Source organism: Stomoxys calcitrans, chromosome 1 (assembly GCF_963082655.1).
Source record: "Stomoxys calcitrans chromosome 1, idStoCalc2.1, whole genome shotgun sequence".
In the NCBI taxonomy this organism is placed as follows: domain Eukaryota; kingdom Metazoa; phylum Arthropoda; class Insecta; order Diptera; family Muscidae; genus Stomoxys; species Stomoxys calcitrans.
The window spans coordinates 225546043-225562498 of record NC_081552.1 but is presented as its reverse complement, the minus strand read 5'-3'; the positions used below and the strand labels follow the sequence as shown (position 1 = coordinate 225562498).

The 16456-nt window shown below is 40.1% G+C and overlaps 1 protein-coding gene across 1 annotated transcript; it reads left to right on the top strand.

The window, feature by feature from the left end:
* Positions 1-7361: 7361 nt before the first annotated feature.
* Positions 7362-16215, top strand: LOC106091833 (caspase Dronc-like). Its single transcript, XM_059363337.1, has 2 exons — positions 7362-8062; positions 14717-16215. Exons 1-2 carry the CDS (start codon positions 7664-7666, stop codon positions 15554-15556), a joined length of 1239 nt encoding a protein of 412 aa, XP_059219320.1. The 5' UTR covers positions 7362-7663; the 3' UTR covers positions 15557-16215.
* The last annotated feature ends 241 nt before the right edge of the window (positions 16216-16456 follow it).

Genomic DNA, 16456 nt, shown 5'->3' with positions numbered 1-16456 from the left:
GATCTCCCTATAAAGGGTCTGAAGCCCATAAACGCCTCATTTTTCAACCGATTTAACGATGTCCGTGTGTCTGTCCGTCCGTCCGTCTGTTGTAATCACTCTAGAGTCTTCAAAAATTAAGATATTGAACTGAAATTTGACACAGATACGTCTTTTTGTTGCACGCTGGTTGAGTTCTTGAACGGGCCAAATGGGATCATATTTGGATATAGCTGCTATATAGACCGATCTCCCCATAAAGGGTCTGAAGCCCATAAAAGCCTCATTTTTCAACCGATTTGGCTGAAATTTGAAACGGTGAGTAATTATTTTATGCCTCCCAACATAGGACCCAAATATGGATGGTTCAGATTAGTCTATATTTAGATATAGGTGCCATATAGACCGATCTCCTGATAAAGGGACTGAAGACCATAAAAGCTTTATTTTGTATTAGATTTCGCTGAAATAGTGAAAATAGTGCGCAGTTTTAAGCCTCCCAATATCCGAGTCAAATATGGTACAGATCGGACTATATTTAGATATAGCTGTCAAATAGACCAACCTACCGATAAAGGGTCTGAAGACCATAAAAGCTTTATTCTTCATTCGATATTGCAAAAGTGGGTTATTTTAAGGCTTCCCGTCAACTGACCCAAATTTGGTCCAGATCGGACTATATTTAGATATAGCTGTCAAAAAGACCGATCTACCGATAAAGGGTCTGAAGACCATAAAAGCTTTATTCTTCATCCGATTTTGCAAAAGTGGGTTATTTTAAGGCTTCCCGTCAACTGACCCAAATTTGGTTCAGATCGGACTATATTTAAATAGAGGTGCCATAAAGATCGATCTCCCCAAAAAGGGTCTGAAGGCCATAAAAGCTTTATTTTGTATCAGATTTCGCTGAAATTTGAAATAGTGCGCAGTTTTAAGCCTCCCAATAACCGACTCAAGTATGGTACAGATCAGACAACATTTAGATATAGCTGCCACATAGACCTATCTGCCAATAAAGGGTCTGGAGCCCATAAAAGCTTTATTTATTGCCTAATTTCGCTGGAACTTGAAACAGTGGGTTATTTTAAGCCTCCCGACATCTGACCTATCTGAGATAAGTCCATATTTAGATATAGCTGCCACATAGACCGATCTTCCCGTAAAGGGTCTGAAGGCCATAAAAGCTTTATTTATTACCCGATTTCGCTGAAATTTGAAACAGTGGGTTATTTTAAGCCTCCTGACATCTGAGCTAAATATGGTTCAGATCGGTCTATATTTAAATTATTTATTACCCGATTGCACTGAAATTTGAAACAGTGGGTTATTTTAAGCCTCCCGACATCTGAGCTAAATATGTTTCAGATCGGTCTATGTTTAGATATAGCTGCTATATAGACCGATCTGCCAATAAAGGGTCTGAAGCCCATAAAAGCTTTATTTATTGCCCAATTTCGCTGGAACTTGAAACAGTGGGTTATTTTAAGCCTCCCGACATCGGACCAACTGACGGAGGCCACCGTAGCGCAGAGGTTAGCATGTTCGCCTATGACGCTGAACGCTTGGGTTCGAACCCTGGCGAGACCATGAGAAAATATTTTCAGCGGTGGTTTTCCCCACTAATGCTGGCAACATTTGTGAGGTACTATGTCGAGTAAAACTTCTTTCCAAAGAGGTGTCGCACTGCGGCACGCCGTTCGGACTGGGCTTTAAAAAGGAGGTCCCCTATCATTGAGCTTAAACTTGAATCGGACTGCACTCATTGATATGTGAGAAGTTTGCCCCTGTTGCTTAGTGGAATGTTCATGGGCGAAAATTGCAAATTTGACATCTGGCCTAAGTACGGTTCAGATCGGATTATATTTAGATTTAGCTGCCCTATAGACCGATTTGCCGATAAAGAGGAACACCTCAAGGAGGTGTACTGTCTCGTCTATTTTGGAATAGAGCCATTAACAATATATTATTGTCTCTGAAAGAAAAAGTGGTCGCGTATGCTGATGACGTGAAACTTTCTCAGCACTCTAAGAGATATACCTCAGGACGCTCTACGTGCTACGTGCAGCAAAATGGGCTACCGAAAGTGGTCTGGTTATAAATCCGTGCAAGACAGAAGTAGTTCCTAGTTGCCTACAGTGGAACCTTGGGTGGAGAGATATTCCATTTACAGAAAGCGCAGAATATCTGTGTGTTTTGCTAGACAGGAAATTGAACTTCAAATCCAAGATTTTGGAAAGGGCAAGAGGGGCAACTCTTGCCCTATACACCTGCAAGAGAGCCAATGGCAAAAAATGGGGATTTAGATCACGTGTCATGCATCTGGTATATACTGACAGTTGTCAGATCTATAATGCTATATGGTGTTGTGGTTTGGTGGACAGCGCTTCAAAATTCCACCCACTGCTCAATACTTAACCGGATACGAATCAGATGACAGCACTGCTTCGCTGTCATCTGATGCACTGAATTTAATGCTACATCTAATGCCTCTGGACATTGTGGCTAACTCACAACAACTGCCGTGAGGTTAAGGGAGCTTTCTCATTGGTCATGTGGCGACTATTCCTGATAGAAACGACTGGAACTACGATATCCCTGGTAACAGAAGTTACATAGACTTCTATACGGATGGTTCCAAACTAAACGAACAGGTGGTCTTTGGGGTTTACTCTAAAGATCTAGAACAGGTTATATCGAAGAGGTTACCCGACCACTGCAGTGTGAGATCCTTGTAATTAAGGAAGTGTTGGAATAGCCAAGATATAATGTCATTACGACGATTGGCATAAATATCTTCTCAGACAGCCAGGCAGCCATTAAATCCCTGGAGAATGTATTTCTGAACACAAAAACCGCCCTCGACTGTCGCAGATCTCTCAACGAGATGGCTGAACAGTTAAAAATTCACCTGTTCTGGCTGCCGGGCAACAGAGATATCCCAGGAAATTCTATAGCAGACTAGCTTGCGAGACTAGAAACTACCTTACACACTCCAGGGACACTGGAATCTGTGGACATGCCTGTAGCGACATGAAAGCTAAGTTTTCAGGACCAGGCCCAAAGGGCAACGAATGATAGATGGTCACAAAGAGGGGCCCGAATCTAGACTTGAAGAGGTCTACTGTTTTGCTCTCTGTTTTGGCTAGAACAGACGTCTCAGTGATTGTGTCCGTCACGACAGGTCACTGTCTAATCGGAACACATGCTGACAGACTAAAGTTTGCCAGCAACGACATTTGCAGAAGCTGTAGGGACATCGAGGAAGAAGAGACTATAGAACACCTTCTGTGTGTGTGTCCCGCACTAGCCGTTGGAAGGAGTTCCACTTTAGGTTCTCATATCTTTGAGAACCTGTGTGATTTAGGGGATGTGAACATTTGCTAGTTATTGGGTTATTGGGCTTTTTAAAGCGATCTGGATGGTTCAACGGCAGGAACAAGAAGGCATCTTTCTTCTTCTGTTCCTGTGGTATCACAATGGACGAAAACGTCTCAGTTAGCCTGAGGGCAGACTGCCACTTAAACCTAACCTAACCTAGAGAAGAAAATATCTTTGGCCCAAAAATCGAAAAATTTAGTCTACACAAAGATACTTCCTAAAAAGAATTGGGGCTAATAGACTTCGCCGCGGCAAAAAACATGGTAGTTAGCAGCACCACATTCCAACATCGAAGGAATCATACGACCAATAGATCATGTTGTGATAGATGGACGGTATTCAACCAACAACTTGTTAGATGAACGATCGGTGCGAGGACTTTCGTCTGTCGAGAGGTGACTTTGCTCCTCAACTGCTTGCTCAATGCAAAGCAGCATTTGTTAGCCAATATTACCCAACGTTTTACTTCAAACCCGGTGTTGTTTGTTTCGTTCGCGGCGATGTGAGGTAGACAGATTTGCTGACTGTCTCCATTTGTTACGTTTACGGCGCACAGTGGGATAGAAACGGAAAATAGTTTAAAATATGACCTGTGAGAACGGATAGATATATTTCATTGAAATTTTTTTTTTCGAATGTGTTAAGAAGTCCTTAAAATCAATTATTGGGTTGCCCAAAAAGTAATTGCGGATTTTTCATATAGTCGCCGTTGCCAAATTTTTTCAACGGCTTGTGACTCTGTAATTGCATTCATTCTTCTGTCAGTTATCAGCTGTTATTTTTAGCTTGCTTTAGAAAAAAAGTGTAAACATGCATTTACTTTCTTTTAAAAAATCCGCAATTATTTTTTGGGCAACCCAATAGTTCAAGTGCATTTTTTTTCAATTATTGGGTTGCCCAAAAAGTAATTGCGGATTTTTTAAAAGAAAGTAAATGCATTTTTAATAAAACTTAGAATGAACTTTAATCAAATGTACTTTTTTTACACTTTTTTTCTAAAGCAAGCTAAAAGTAACAGCTGATAACTGACAGAAGAACGAATGCAATTACAGAGTCACAAGCTGTGAAAAAATTTCTCAACGCCGACTATATGAAAAATCCGCAATTAATTTTTGGGCAACCCAATAAAAGGTTTTCAATTAAGCAGAATAGACTGTACAGGGATATGAGGTTGTAAAAGTTCATCCCCTAGCTCGTTTAGGCGTTGGCCAGCTTAAAGAGCGCGTGTTGTGTGAATTTGCCTTTTCTAAACCCGAACTGGGAGTTTGTAATGGGATTTATGGAGAAAAGAAAACTAAATAAATTTACATAAGCTTTATGAATATTACTCACATCAAGCAAAATGCAGCCATTATTGGTACCTGGAAAAAAAACAAAAAATAATTCGTTGTCAAAATTACTCTTCATTTTATGTTAAAAATTATTAACATTTCACTAAAGCTGCTATCACACTATATGTATTTACTAAGACGTCAGCGTGGTGCAGAGCTAAGCATGTCCGCTACTACTAGGTTAGGTTAGGTTGAAAAGAGGGTGCCGATATTAATACGCCCCATGCCACTATGGGCATACACCTAAGCCAGTAATCGGCTTGTTGTGGGCTCTAAAAACTATAAACTAACCTGTAAAAAGAAAATTTTAAGTAAGGGATTCCGTGCTACTTACAAAACCCATAATTGTTTTCAATACCACTCCCCTAAGTAGGTTGATGTCTGATATTGTGTCTCCACCCTAGGGCCGATATCTGTTGGACGCGAAAGCCGGACAACGACAAAGGACATGCTCCAACGTATCATCATCTTACCCGCATGCCCTACACATGCTATCACTTGCCGCACCGATTTTGACATAAGTGAGCTCGTAGTCCTATGTGTCCCGTTATGATACCAATAGCTATACTGACCACCTTCTTGCTTCCTTTCAGTAATAGCCTGGGACATTAAATGCGCCTTTTATGACCCAAAAACCTTGAATCGAGAGATCGGTCTATATGGCAGCTATATACGAATCTGCACCGATCTGGGCCAATTAAAAAATGATGTGGAAAGTCTTAACACAACTCACTGTGCCAAATTTCGGCGACATCGGACAATAAATGCACCTTTTATGGGCTCAAAACCTTAAATCGAGAGATCGGTCTATATAGCAGCTATATCCAAATCTAGACCGATCTGAGCCAAATTGATGAAAGATGTCGAAGGGCTTAACACAACTCACTGTCCCAAATGTCAGCAAAATCGGATAATAAATGTGGCTTTTATGGCCCTAAGACCCTAAATCGACAGATCGGTCTATATGGCAGCTATATCCGATTTGGGCCAAATTGAAGAAGGATGTCGATGGGCCTAACACAACTCACTGTCCCAAATTTCAGCAAAATCGGATAATAAATGTGGCTTTTATGGGCCTAAGACCCTAAATCGGCAGATCGGTCTATATGGCAGCTATATGCAATCTGGGCCAAATTGATCGATGATATCGAAGGGCTTAACACAACTCACTGTCCCAAATTTTAGCAAAATCGGATAATAAATGTGGCTTTTATGGGCCTAAGACCCCAAATCGGCGGAACGGTCTATATGGCAGCTATATCCAATCTGGGCCAAATTGATCGATGATATCGAAGGGCTTAACACAACTCACTGTCCCAAATTTCAGCAAAATCGGATAATAAATGTGGCTTTTATGGGCCTAAGACCCCAAATCGGCGGAACGGTCTATATGGCAGCTATATCCGATTTGGGGCAAATTGAAGAAGGATGTCGATGGGCCTAACACAACTCACTGTCCCAAATTTCAGCAAAATCGGATAATAAATGTGGCTTTTATGGGCCTATGACCCTTAATCGGCAGATCGGTCAATATGAGGGCTATATCAAGATATAGTCCGATTTAGCCCATCTTCGAACTCAACCTGCCTATGGACAAAAAAAGAAACTTCTTATCCGATTTGGCTGAAATTTTGCATGACGTGTTTCGTTACAACTTCCAACAACTGTGCCAAGTCTGGTTCAAATCGGCCTATAACCTGATATAGTTGCCATATAAACCGATCTTGAATCTTGACTTCTTGAGCCACTAGAGGACGCAATTCTTATCCGATTTGACTGACAATTTGCACGAGATGTTTTGTTATGATTTTCAACAACTGTGCCATGTATGGGTGAAATCGGTGCATAACCTGATATAGCTGTCATATAATCCGATCTGGCGTCTTGACTTCTTAAGCCTTTAGAGGGCGCAAATCCTATCCGATTTCGCTGAAATTGTGCATGACGTTTTTCGTTATGACTTTCAACAACTGTGCAAGTTATGGTTCAAATCGGTTCATACCCTGATATAGCTGCCATATAAACCGATCTGGGATCATGACTTCTTGAGCCTCTATAGGGCGCAATTATTATCTGATTTGGGTGAAATTTGTACAACATGACCTTCAACATACGTGTCAAATATGGTCTGAATCGGTCTATAGCCTAATACAGCTCCCCTATAAAAAGATCTCCCTATTTTGCTTTTTGAGGCTGAAATTTTACACAATAAACTTCTACTATGGTCTCCAACATTCATTGCATTATGGTCCGAATCTGACCATGGCTTGATATAGCTCCAATAGCATAGCAATTATTTTCGTTTATCTCTTCCTTTACTTTGTTTGCCTAAAAAGAGACACCGGGAAAAGAACTCGACAAATGCGATCCATGGTGGAGGGTATATAAGATTCGGCCCGGCCGAACTTAGCACGCTTTTACTTGTTTCCTCTAACATCCCCTAACACAATGAAGCAGCAGTCATTTTCAGCAAACAACAGACTTTTCAGCAGTAAGCCTGCTACTCTGTAATTGCAGAACTACTGCTGTAATAGCAGAACTACTGCTACAATAGCAGCAAAATAAACTACTAATATTCAGCAGACGGTGTTTGCTATTTTCAGCAAACTTTTTTCTATGAGTGTATACTATCGATAACGATTTCCTATATCGATAAGACTGTTATTTTTATATGTCCATATCGAATCTAACCAACCGGCCGGAGTCATTCTCATTGATTCATCAAACCAAACAAGAATGTGAATTGTGAAGGATTCATCGTAAATTTGTGAAAATTTGTTAAACCAAGTTTCTTGCCTGACAAAAAAAAAAAAAAGAACCAAGGCAAAGAAAATATTGCAAAACGAAAGCAGCGCAGCGCTCAATGAACCGGCACAAAAACATCGATCCGTTATCAACAGCAACAAACAACGCCACACTCATTTCCAAATACTCGCATATCAGCAACAGTGCCGTTTAACCGCATGTAACTAACAATGGATGACAAACATCGTAAACTTATAATGGATAACATTGAACCTCTGATCAAACACACACATTTTGAGGAATTGTCCCAAAAATGCATAGAAAACGGGGTGCTGCTCCCGATAATGTTAGATAAAGTAAAGGGAAAAGCATATCCAGAGAGAGAACTCTTTGTGGCAATAACGAAACGTGGACCGCATGCTTTTAAGAAGTTACTTGACATTTTCTGTAACTTGGAATACGAAACGGCTTTAGCAATACTGTTGGATAGTCAACAGCCAATGGAACGGGATCAACAGCCAATAATACAGGAACCAGTGTGGAAAAACAATTCCAATTCCATCGCTAATGGAAATGTGAATGTGAATGATAATAACGAAAACGAGAGCAGTATAACAATTAAAGACGAGGTAATTTTGAGAATCACATAGAGAGCTGACAATATCAAAATTGTACAAGAGACGGTTTTTATACCCTCCACCGTAGGTAGGATGGGGGTATACTAATCTAGTCATTCCGTTTGTAACACCTCGAAATATAGATGTACATCCATTCTTGATCGTCTTGACGTTCTGAGTCGTTCCAGTCATGTCCGTCCGTCTGTCGAAATCACGATAGCGATCGAACGCATAAAGCTAGCCGCTTGAAATTTTGCACGGATACTTAATATTGGGTTGCCCAAAAAGTAATTGCAGATTTTTCATATAGTCGGCGTTGACAAACTTGTTCACAGCTTGTGACTCTGTAATTGCATTCTTTCTTCTGTCAGTTATCAGCTGTTACTTTGAGCTTGCTTTCGAAAAAAAAGTGTAAAAAAAGTATATTTCATAAAAGTTCATTCTAAGTTTTATTAAAAATGCATTTACTTCTTTTAAAAAATCCGCAATTACTTTGTGGGCAACCCAATATTGATTGAGGATTGCAAATGGGCCATATCGGTTCAGATTTGGATATAGCTCCCATAACTCCCGTTCACAATTGGCAGACTAATTTGCACTAATTCTTCCAATATCGACCCACTAAATACCATGGCAGCATCTTCCCGCCTTAACAAATTCAAAGAACGTTGTTGGTTTCCATCGCAGCTCTCTGATGATTATCCTCATCAAAAAATCCCATGTCGGTTTATATGGTAGCTATATCAGGTTATGGACCGATTTGAACTATTCTTAACACAGTTGTTGAATGTCCTAACCAAACACCTCATGCAAAATTTCAGCAAAATCGGATAATGATTGCGTCCTCTAGTGGCTCAAGAAATCAAGACCCCAGATCGGTTTATATAGCAGCTATATCAGATTATGAACCGAATGAACTTTTCTTAGCACAGTTGTTGAATGTCGTAACAAAACACCTCATGCTATTGGGTTGCCCAAAAAGTAATTGCGGATTTTTTAAAAGAAAGTAAATGCATTTTTAATAAAGCTTAGAATGAACCTTAATCAAATATACTTTTTTTTACACTTTTTTTCTAAAGCAAGCTAAAAGTAACAGCTGATAACTGACAGAAGGAAGAATGCAATTACAGAGTCACAAGCTGTGAAAAAAATTTGTCAACACCGACTATATGAAAAATCCGCAATTACTTTTTGGGCAATCCATATACATCAGCCAAATCGGATAACAATTGCGTCTTCTAGTGGCTCGAGAAGTCAAGACCCCAGATCGCTTTATATGGCAGCTATATTAGGAAGTCAAGACCCCAGATTGGTTTATATGACAGCTATATCAGGTTATAAACCGATTTCAATTATACTCAGCACAGTTGTTGGAATTCACAAAAAAATACTTCATGCAAAATTTCAGCCAAATCGGATAAGAATTGTGCCCTCTAGCGGCTCAAGAAGTCAAGATCCCAGATCGGTTTATATGGCAGCTATATCAAACCGTGGACCGATACAGCCCATTTACAATCCCAACCGACCTACACTAATAAGAAGTATTTGTGCAAAATTTCAAGCGGCTAGCTTTACTCCTTCGAAAGTTAGCGTGCTTTCGACAGACAGACGGACGGACGGGAGCAGTAGTCCCTCAAGCGTCTTGGCTGGGAGATCGGTCTGTACGACTCCCCCTTGCTCGTGTTCTTTTCAGGTTTCAGTAGCGGGATTACACTGTCCATCTTCCAAACATCGGGTACTATATTATAGTGTTTCGCGTTCGTCGCGACAACATCTGTGAGCCATCTCAGTACGCTCCTGAAGGCGACACTTCCAATTAAGTTTCCTATCCAAGATCACCCCTAAGTATTTGAGCTTGTCAGATATCGAAATCATTTTTGTTGAAGTAATGTGGTGCGTCAAATTGACCCACCTTCGTCTTCCTCGTGAACAGGCATATTTCAGTCTTCTCTGGGTTAACATTGAGACCCCTGGAAAGTCGACTTTTATCAAAATAGAAAAAGTAGATTTTTCGACTTACTGCAAACTTGCCCATGAATATTCCATTAAGGAACTGGGGCAAACTTTACTGGTGCAAAAGTCGACTTTTCCGACTTTATCAAAGTCGACTTTTGCAAAAAGTAGAGGTTTCGACTTTTCAAGACCTTTTCGGCCCTTCTGCTTAGCTGGTTCGGAACCTTACCCCTAAGAAATATTATAACATCGTCTGCATAGCAGACGGGTTCAAATCCCTCCTCAGTCAGCATCAGTAAAGGTCCGTAAAAGGTCATGCCCACTTTCTCCCTTATATTTATGTCATGGGACCCCCAATTTATCCACCTGTTCCTTAGCATATGGTTTTTTTCACATAACCAACACGCAGGGGTTGACTCCTATATATGCAGTGCATTGTGTTGTCAATTAGGAAAGTTAAGGGTTGGGAGTAGTGTTTATTGATATTCGCCTTAAATTTCTGAATTCAATGTCGGTGGGAAAGACATAAGACGGAAGTCGATTCCACATACGAATGGTTCGGGCGAAAAATGAATTTTCTAGGTAATGCACGGTTCGGTCGACTGGCCAATCAATTACCCACGGGTGTGAGTTCCTGGCAAGTCTTGTGAACATCCTAACGTCAGGGACAAGAAGACATATAGCCCTGGAACACATGTCATGAAAATAACGATAGAGCAATACTACGCTGCCCACATTCCGACCATGTTCAAGAGAAGCAATAGATTTGGATACTCTACTGTCTGTTCCCAATCAATGCCATTGCTCTCCGTTGAACCCGGTCACGTAGCTCCAAGGATGATTTTGGAGCTCCTGAACATATATGAGAGTTATATTCCATCCTCGGCCTGATATAGGTAGTATAGATAGATTGGAAAGATCAGAAGAGGTGAAATATTTCTTGCACCGCTTAAGAAAGCTCAAACCTTTGAGTGCTTCTTTCGGCACTTCGAATATGTGTTTTGACCAACGGACATCACATTGTATCTTCATGCCCAGAACATCAAAAGCATTTGACTGCTTAATATCTATACCGTCAGTGGATCAGTGAATCGCTTGTGAGACAAGAAATAGCACTGCGTCTTCTGTGCGTTAAAGTCTACTCTATTCATTCTACCCCACTCGGAAATGGCTAACAAATCCTGGGAGAGCATCTTATCCATAATGCGCTGGAGCTCCTGTCCACAATTTCTTGAGGACTAGGCCTATGGTCGATTGAATATGAATGACACAGACTACTGTCATCGTCAAATGAGTAGACTGGATTCGAAGTCTGACCCAATAGATCCTCAATGAAAATAAGAAAAAGGGAAGGGGAAAGGACATAGACTTGTGGCACACCTGCGGTCAATGTATACTCATCGGATGAGAACCCATGAGAACAACAACTCGTATAGTGCGATCTCTGAGAATGGTTGATATAAAGCAAACGATGTTGTTACCGACTCCAAAAGCGACAAGCGAAGATCACGTACAAAGGACAAGTGTTGATATACCGTCCGGGCCCGGAGATTTATTAACGTCGAGATCTGCAAGGACCCTATCAATCATGGGGAGTGGTTGATTGCTAAACGCCAAGGAAGAATTATATTAGACTTATCAACCGGGTCTGAGAATACCTGATCATCCTTAAGAAGAGTTTGAATTGCCGATGGGTTGCCCTTTACTCTTCTTACGAATGACCAAAAGCTCTTGCTTCCTCTGGGAGAAGCAATAACTTTAGCACGAAGACACTGTTTGTAAAGAAACTTTTCGTGTCTAAGTACTCTGGCACACGAAGTTCTTGCCTGTTTGCGCAGGATTTCGGTATTGGCATTTTTGCTCAGACGCCAAGTCCTAAATGCATCCTCTTTTGATCTGAGAGCATCTCTGCATGCCCGGTTAACCCAACTTTATCCTTTGATTTAATCGATAAATTCTTAGGCGGAATGACCAATCTCATTCCCATTAATATTACCTCCTGCACCGTTTCGGAAGCAGCATTTACGTCACCGTTTAGAAAACAAAGTTTCCAATTAAAATGCTGGAAAAATTGGTTGAGCTCAGCTCAACGTGCTCTTTCGTATACAAAAATTGACCGCTTCGGGGCTGAGGAAGAGCCGGCGTGAAGAGCAGAATACGAAAAGGACACTGAAATCGTGCAGTGATAAGAATTACCAAGAGGCTCAAGGACATTTACTTCATACTTCCCAGGGTGCGAGGTTAAGAATAGGTCAAGAGTGTTATGTTGGTACCCTTTGACATATGAAATGTGTGTTGGTTCATTCACTAGTTGCATCAGGCCATTCTGCGCGGCGAAAGGTCCGGCGTATTGACCCTTCGGAGTCGTATGTTCCGAATGGGAAAGCCAATAGAAGTTGTGGACATTGAAATCGCCAGCAGCAACGATTTCACTGTCCGGAAAATCCATTAAGATTGTAGTAATTGAGTCGGAAAGAGAGTCGAAGCCGCTTAAGAAGACCTCCATTTCTGAGTTTCGACTTCTATATATAAATCCGAAGTAAAGTATGTGTGTTTCTATCCTAAATTTAACCCAAATGAAATCAAATTCCGGATCTTGCGAGCCCAAGTGTTGCTGTCTATGGAATACTATATCATTACGTACATATAGCACAAGGCCTCTGTGGGGATGAAAAGAGATAACTGTGATACTCTGGAATGTGAAAATCCTGGGGATCAGAATCTTCACTCACCTGGGTTTCACATAAAGCGAGGACCTCATGTCGATATATATTTTGCCAAATATTGTGCCAATCAGAAATATTAAACGTCAACATCGGTGTGTACAGTGTATTCAAACTTATCCTCTTATCGCCGTGAATACCCCTAATGTTTAGTGTTATGCCTTAAACAGCGGGACGACAGCGACAAGAGAACAAGAGCGTCAACCACTGCACACGTAGCGGGAAAGAAAAGGGGCAGCGAATACACCACAAGCAGGATGACATAAAAGCCCTTTGTGTGGTGGAAAAAAAACGAACGATTCGCGAGTGCTGCCCAGGCGCAGGTAGCAATGGATGGCTTTATTGTTGTAGTTTTAGCTGCATTATTAAACAGGTGAAGTTGATGAGACTGAGGCGCGGCATTGTTGCTATTGTTTCTTGTCTTTGATTTGTAATCACGAAAAAAAAAAACAATAACAATAACCCGATCGTCTAGGGTAATTGTTTTATGCACTTGCACTTAAGATATTTAGATGGAGTTGTTGTTTGCTTTATTTTTATTATTTTGGACAGAGAATCTGTTTTTATACCCTCCACCATACGATGGGGTATACTAACTTCGTCATTCCGTTGTAACACCTTGAAATATGCGTCTCCAGACTCCATAAAGTATATATATTCTTGATCGTCGTGACATTTTAAGTCGAACTAGCCATGTCCGTCTGTCCGTCCGTCTGTCTGTCGAAAGCACGCTAAATGTTGAAAGAGTAAAGCTAGCTAGCCGCTTGAAATTTTGCACAAATACTTCGTATTAGTGTAGTTCGGTTGGGGTTGTAAATGGGCCAAATCGGTCCATGTTTTGATATAGCTGCCACATAAACCGATTTTGGGTCTTGACTTCTTGAGCCTCTAGAGGGCGCAATTCTCGTCCGATTGGACTGAAGATTTGCACGTAGTGTTTTGATATCAATTCCAACAACTACTCGAAGTATGGTTTAAATCGGTTCATGTTTTGATATAGCTTCCATATAAACCGATCTAGGGTCTTGACTTCTTGAGCTTTTAGAAGGCGCAGTTCATATCCGATTTGGTTGTAATTTTGCACGTGGTGTTTTGGTATCCTTTCCAACATTTGTGCTAAGTATGGTCCAAATCGGTCCATAATCTGATATAGGTACCATATAAACCGATCTTGGATCTTGACTTCTTGAGCCATTAGTGCGCGCAATTCTCACCCGAATTGGCTGAAATTTTGCATGAGGTGTTTTGATATGACTTCCAAAAAACTGTGATGAGTATGGCGCATATCGGTACATAACCTGCTATATAGCTGCCATATAAACCGATCTGGGATCGTGACTTCTTGAGCCTCTAGAGAGAGCAATTATAATCCGATTTGACTGAAATTTTGTACAACAGCTTCTTCCATGGCATACTTGTGCAATATGGTCTGAATCGATCTAAGGCTTGATACAGCTCCCATATAAATCGATCTCCCGATTTTGCTTCTTGAGCTGCGAATCCGACTATAACATGATATAGCTCCTCCTCCTCGTCCTCCTGCTACATTCTTATTCATTATTCTTTGTTTGCCTAAAAAGAGATACTGCGTAAAGAATTCGACGGATGCGATCCATGGTGGAGGGTATATAAGATTCGGCCCAGCCGAACTTAGCACGCTATTACTTGTTTTCATTAGCACCATCCAGTCTCTAAAGTCCAAGTCCAACCCGGTACTGGTCTAAGGATTGGATCAATGTGTCGGTCCGCACATTGTTAAACGCCCCCTCGATGTCAATGCAAACCGACAATGTGTACGTCTTGGCATCGAAGGATTCTTCTATTTTATGCACAACCTCGTGCAGGGTAGTCTCCACCGACTTGTTTGTATGCTGTTTTGAATAACAAATTTTGGTGGTTAAGACGATGACCATCCTTGAAAAATGTTTTCAGCGTTTATTTATTTTTTGATTTTTTTTAATAATTTTTGTATTTTCTTTTTATTTTTCAGAAACTACAGTTGAAGGAGTACACTGACGAAATAAGTTCCGAAAATAAATACGAAGTTAAAAAATCCAATAAGATTATGAAACATGATAAAACAGAGACATATGATATGAAAACGAAAAATAATCGTGGTGTTCTCTTCATGGTTAACATAATCAATTTTGAGTATGCAGCAGAAAAAGATCGCAATGGTGCCAAAAATGATACTGATGCAATGTTATACCTTTTCAAGGAATTAGGCTTTAAGTTGTTCTCATACACAAACCTAACCAAGCAGCAATTCTTCGTTTTGCTCGAAGAACTTTTAAAATCTGAGCACACGAAAAATACTGAATGCTTTGTTATGGCTTTAGCGTCACACGGCGGTTTGGAAAACAACGAACAATGCGTCGTATTTGCAGATGGAGAAATCGCCGAAGAGCGGGAGATAGAAGCCAAATTCGCAGAAAATGCCTGTAATAATTTAAAGAAAAGGCCAAAAATATTCATTTTTCCATTTTGCCGAGGCAATATGTCAGAGAGGGGTACAGATAGCATAAATGGAAATGTGATCGAGAGGCCCGTATTATCGGATTTAATCGTGTGCTTTGCTACCTCAAAGGGTTATGTGGCATATCGAGATGATTTTGGCACGTTCTATATACAACTTTTTGTTGAGAACATGTCGGATAATGCTCATGACACAATGTTTGAGGATATTGTAAAAAAGATTCAAACCGCTATGAAGAATAAATGTGCTGCTGAAGGAAAAGCTCAGACTCCCAATTATGAAAATAGGGACTTTAGCAAAGCCTTATATTTCAACCCAGGGTATTGGGAAGGCAAGGATGAAAGTGACGAATAGTTTATAAATTTGGTTTTGGGAAGTCATTTTATTTAACCAAGTTAAACTTTCCGTAAGCAAACAACGCAAAGTGTTGCCAAATCGAAAAGTCTTGGAAATAACTCTTGAACGGATGGAGGTATGCACACGAAACTCAAACTAGTCAATGTGAACTGTTTTCCGATAAGTACAGCCAGAAAAATTTGTCTGCTGATATTAAATTAAATTAGAACCTTTTGAATAAATCCATTAAAAATTTATTAACTTCGAAACAATAATTGAGGCATTTGTTATAAATTAATAAAAACAAAAACAAAATTGGCACATTTGGTGGTTAATTTTTTTTTCACAACCATATATTAACAAGTAAAAAGGCGTTAATATTAACTAACTCACCCACAATTTTCGGTATTTTTTCTCAGATACCCACATTTTTGTTCCAATTTTGTCTAAAATTTAGCAAGCGACATTTTCTCGGTATGGCAAAAGTATATTCCAATCCATGGACGAATCGAACAATATTTTATAGTGGCTCCCATATAAAGGTACATTTCACAAATAGAGATTTTTGCACCCGAATTTAGCGACGTCTAGATGGAATTTAAATTTTTAATTTAATTTTTGATAAATGGTCTTTGATAATGCCCGATACATAAAATCGGATAGAATAGAGATAATAATTTTGTGTTTCTTTTGGGGTTTTATAGAGGAAGTGATAGAGAATAAAAGTTCGTTACTCATATGTGCAATAAAATGTGATGTTCTACTTGGGTTTTTACATTCAGAGTAACACTAGTTGAAAGTCAGCTAGGATAACTTTACGATGAATAATTAAGCTCGACATCAATTTTGTTTGTCTTTTATTTATTTACTAGCTGGACCGGGCCCGCTCAGCTGCGCCTTCCTTTACTTTTTATGGAA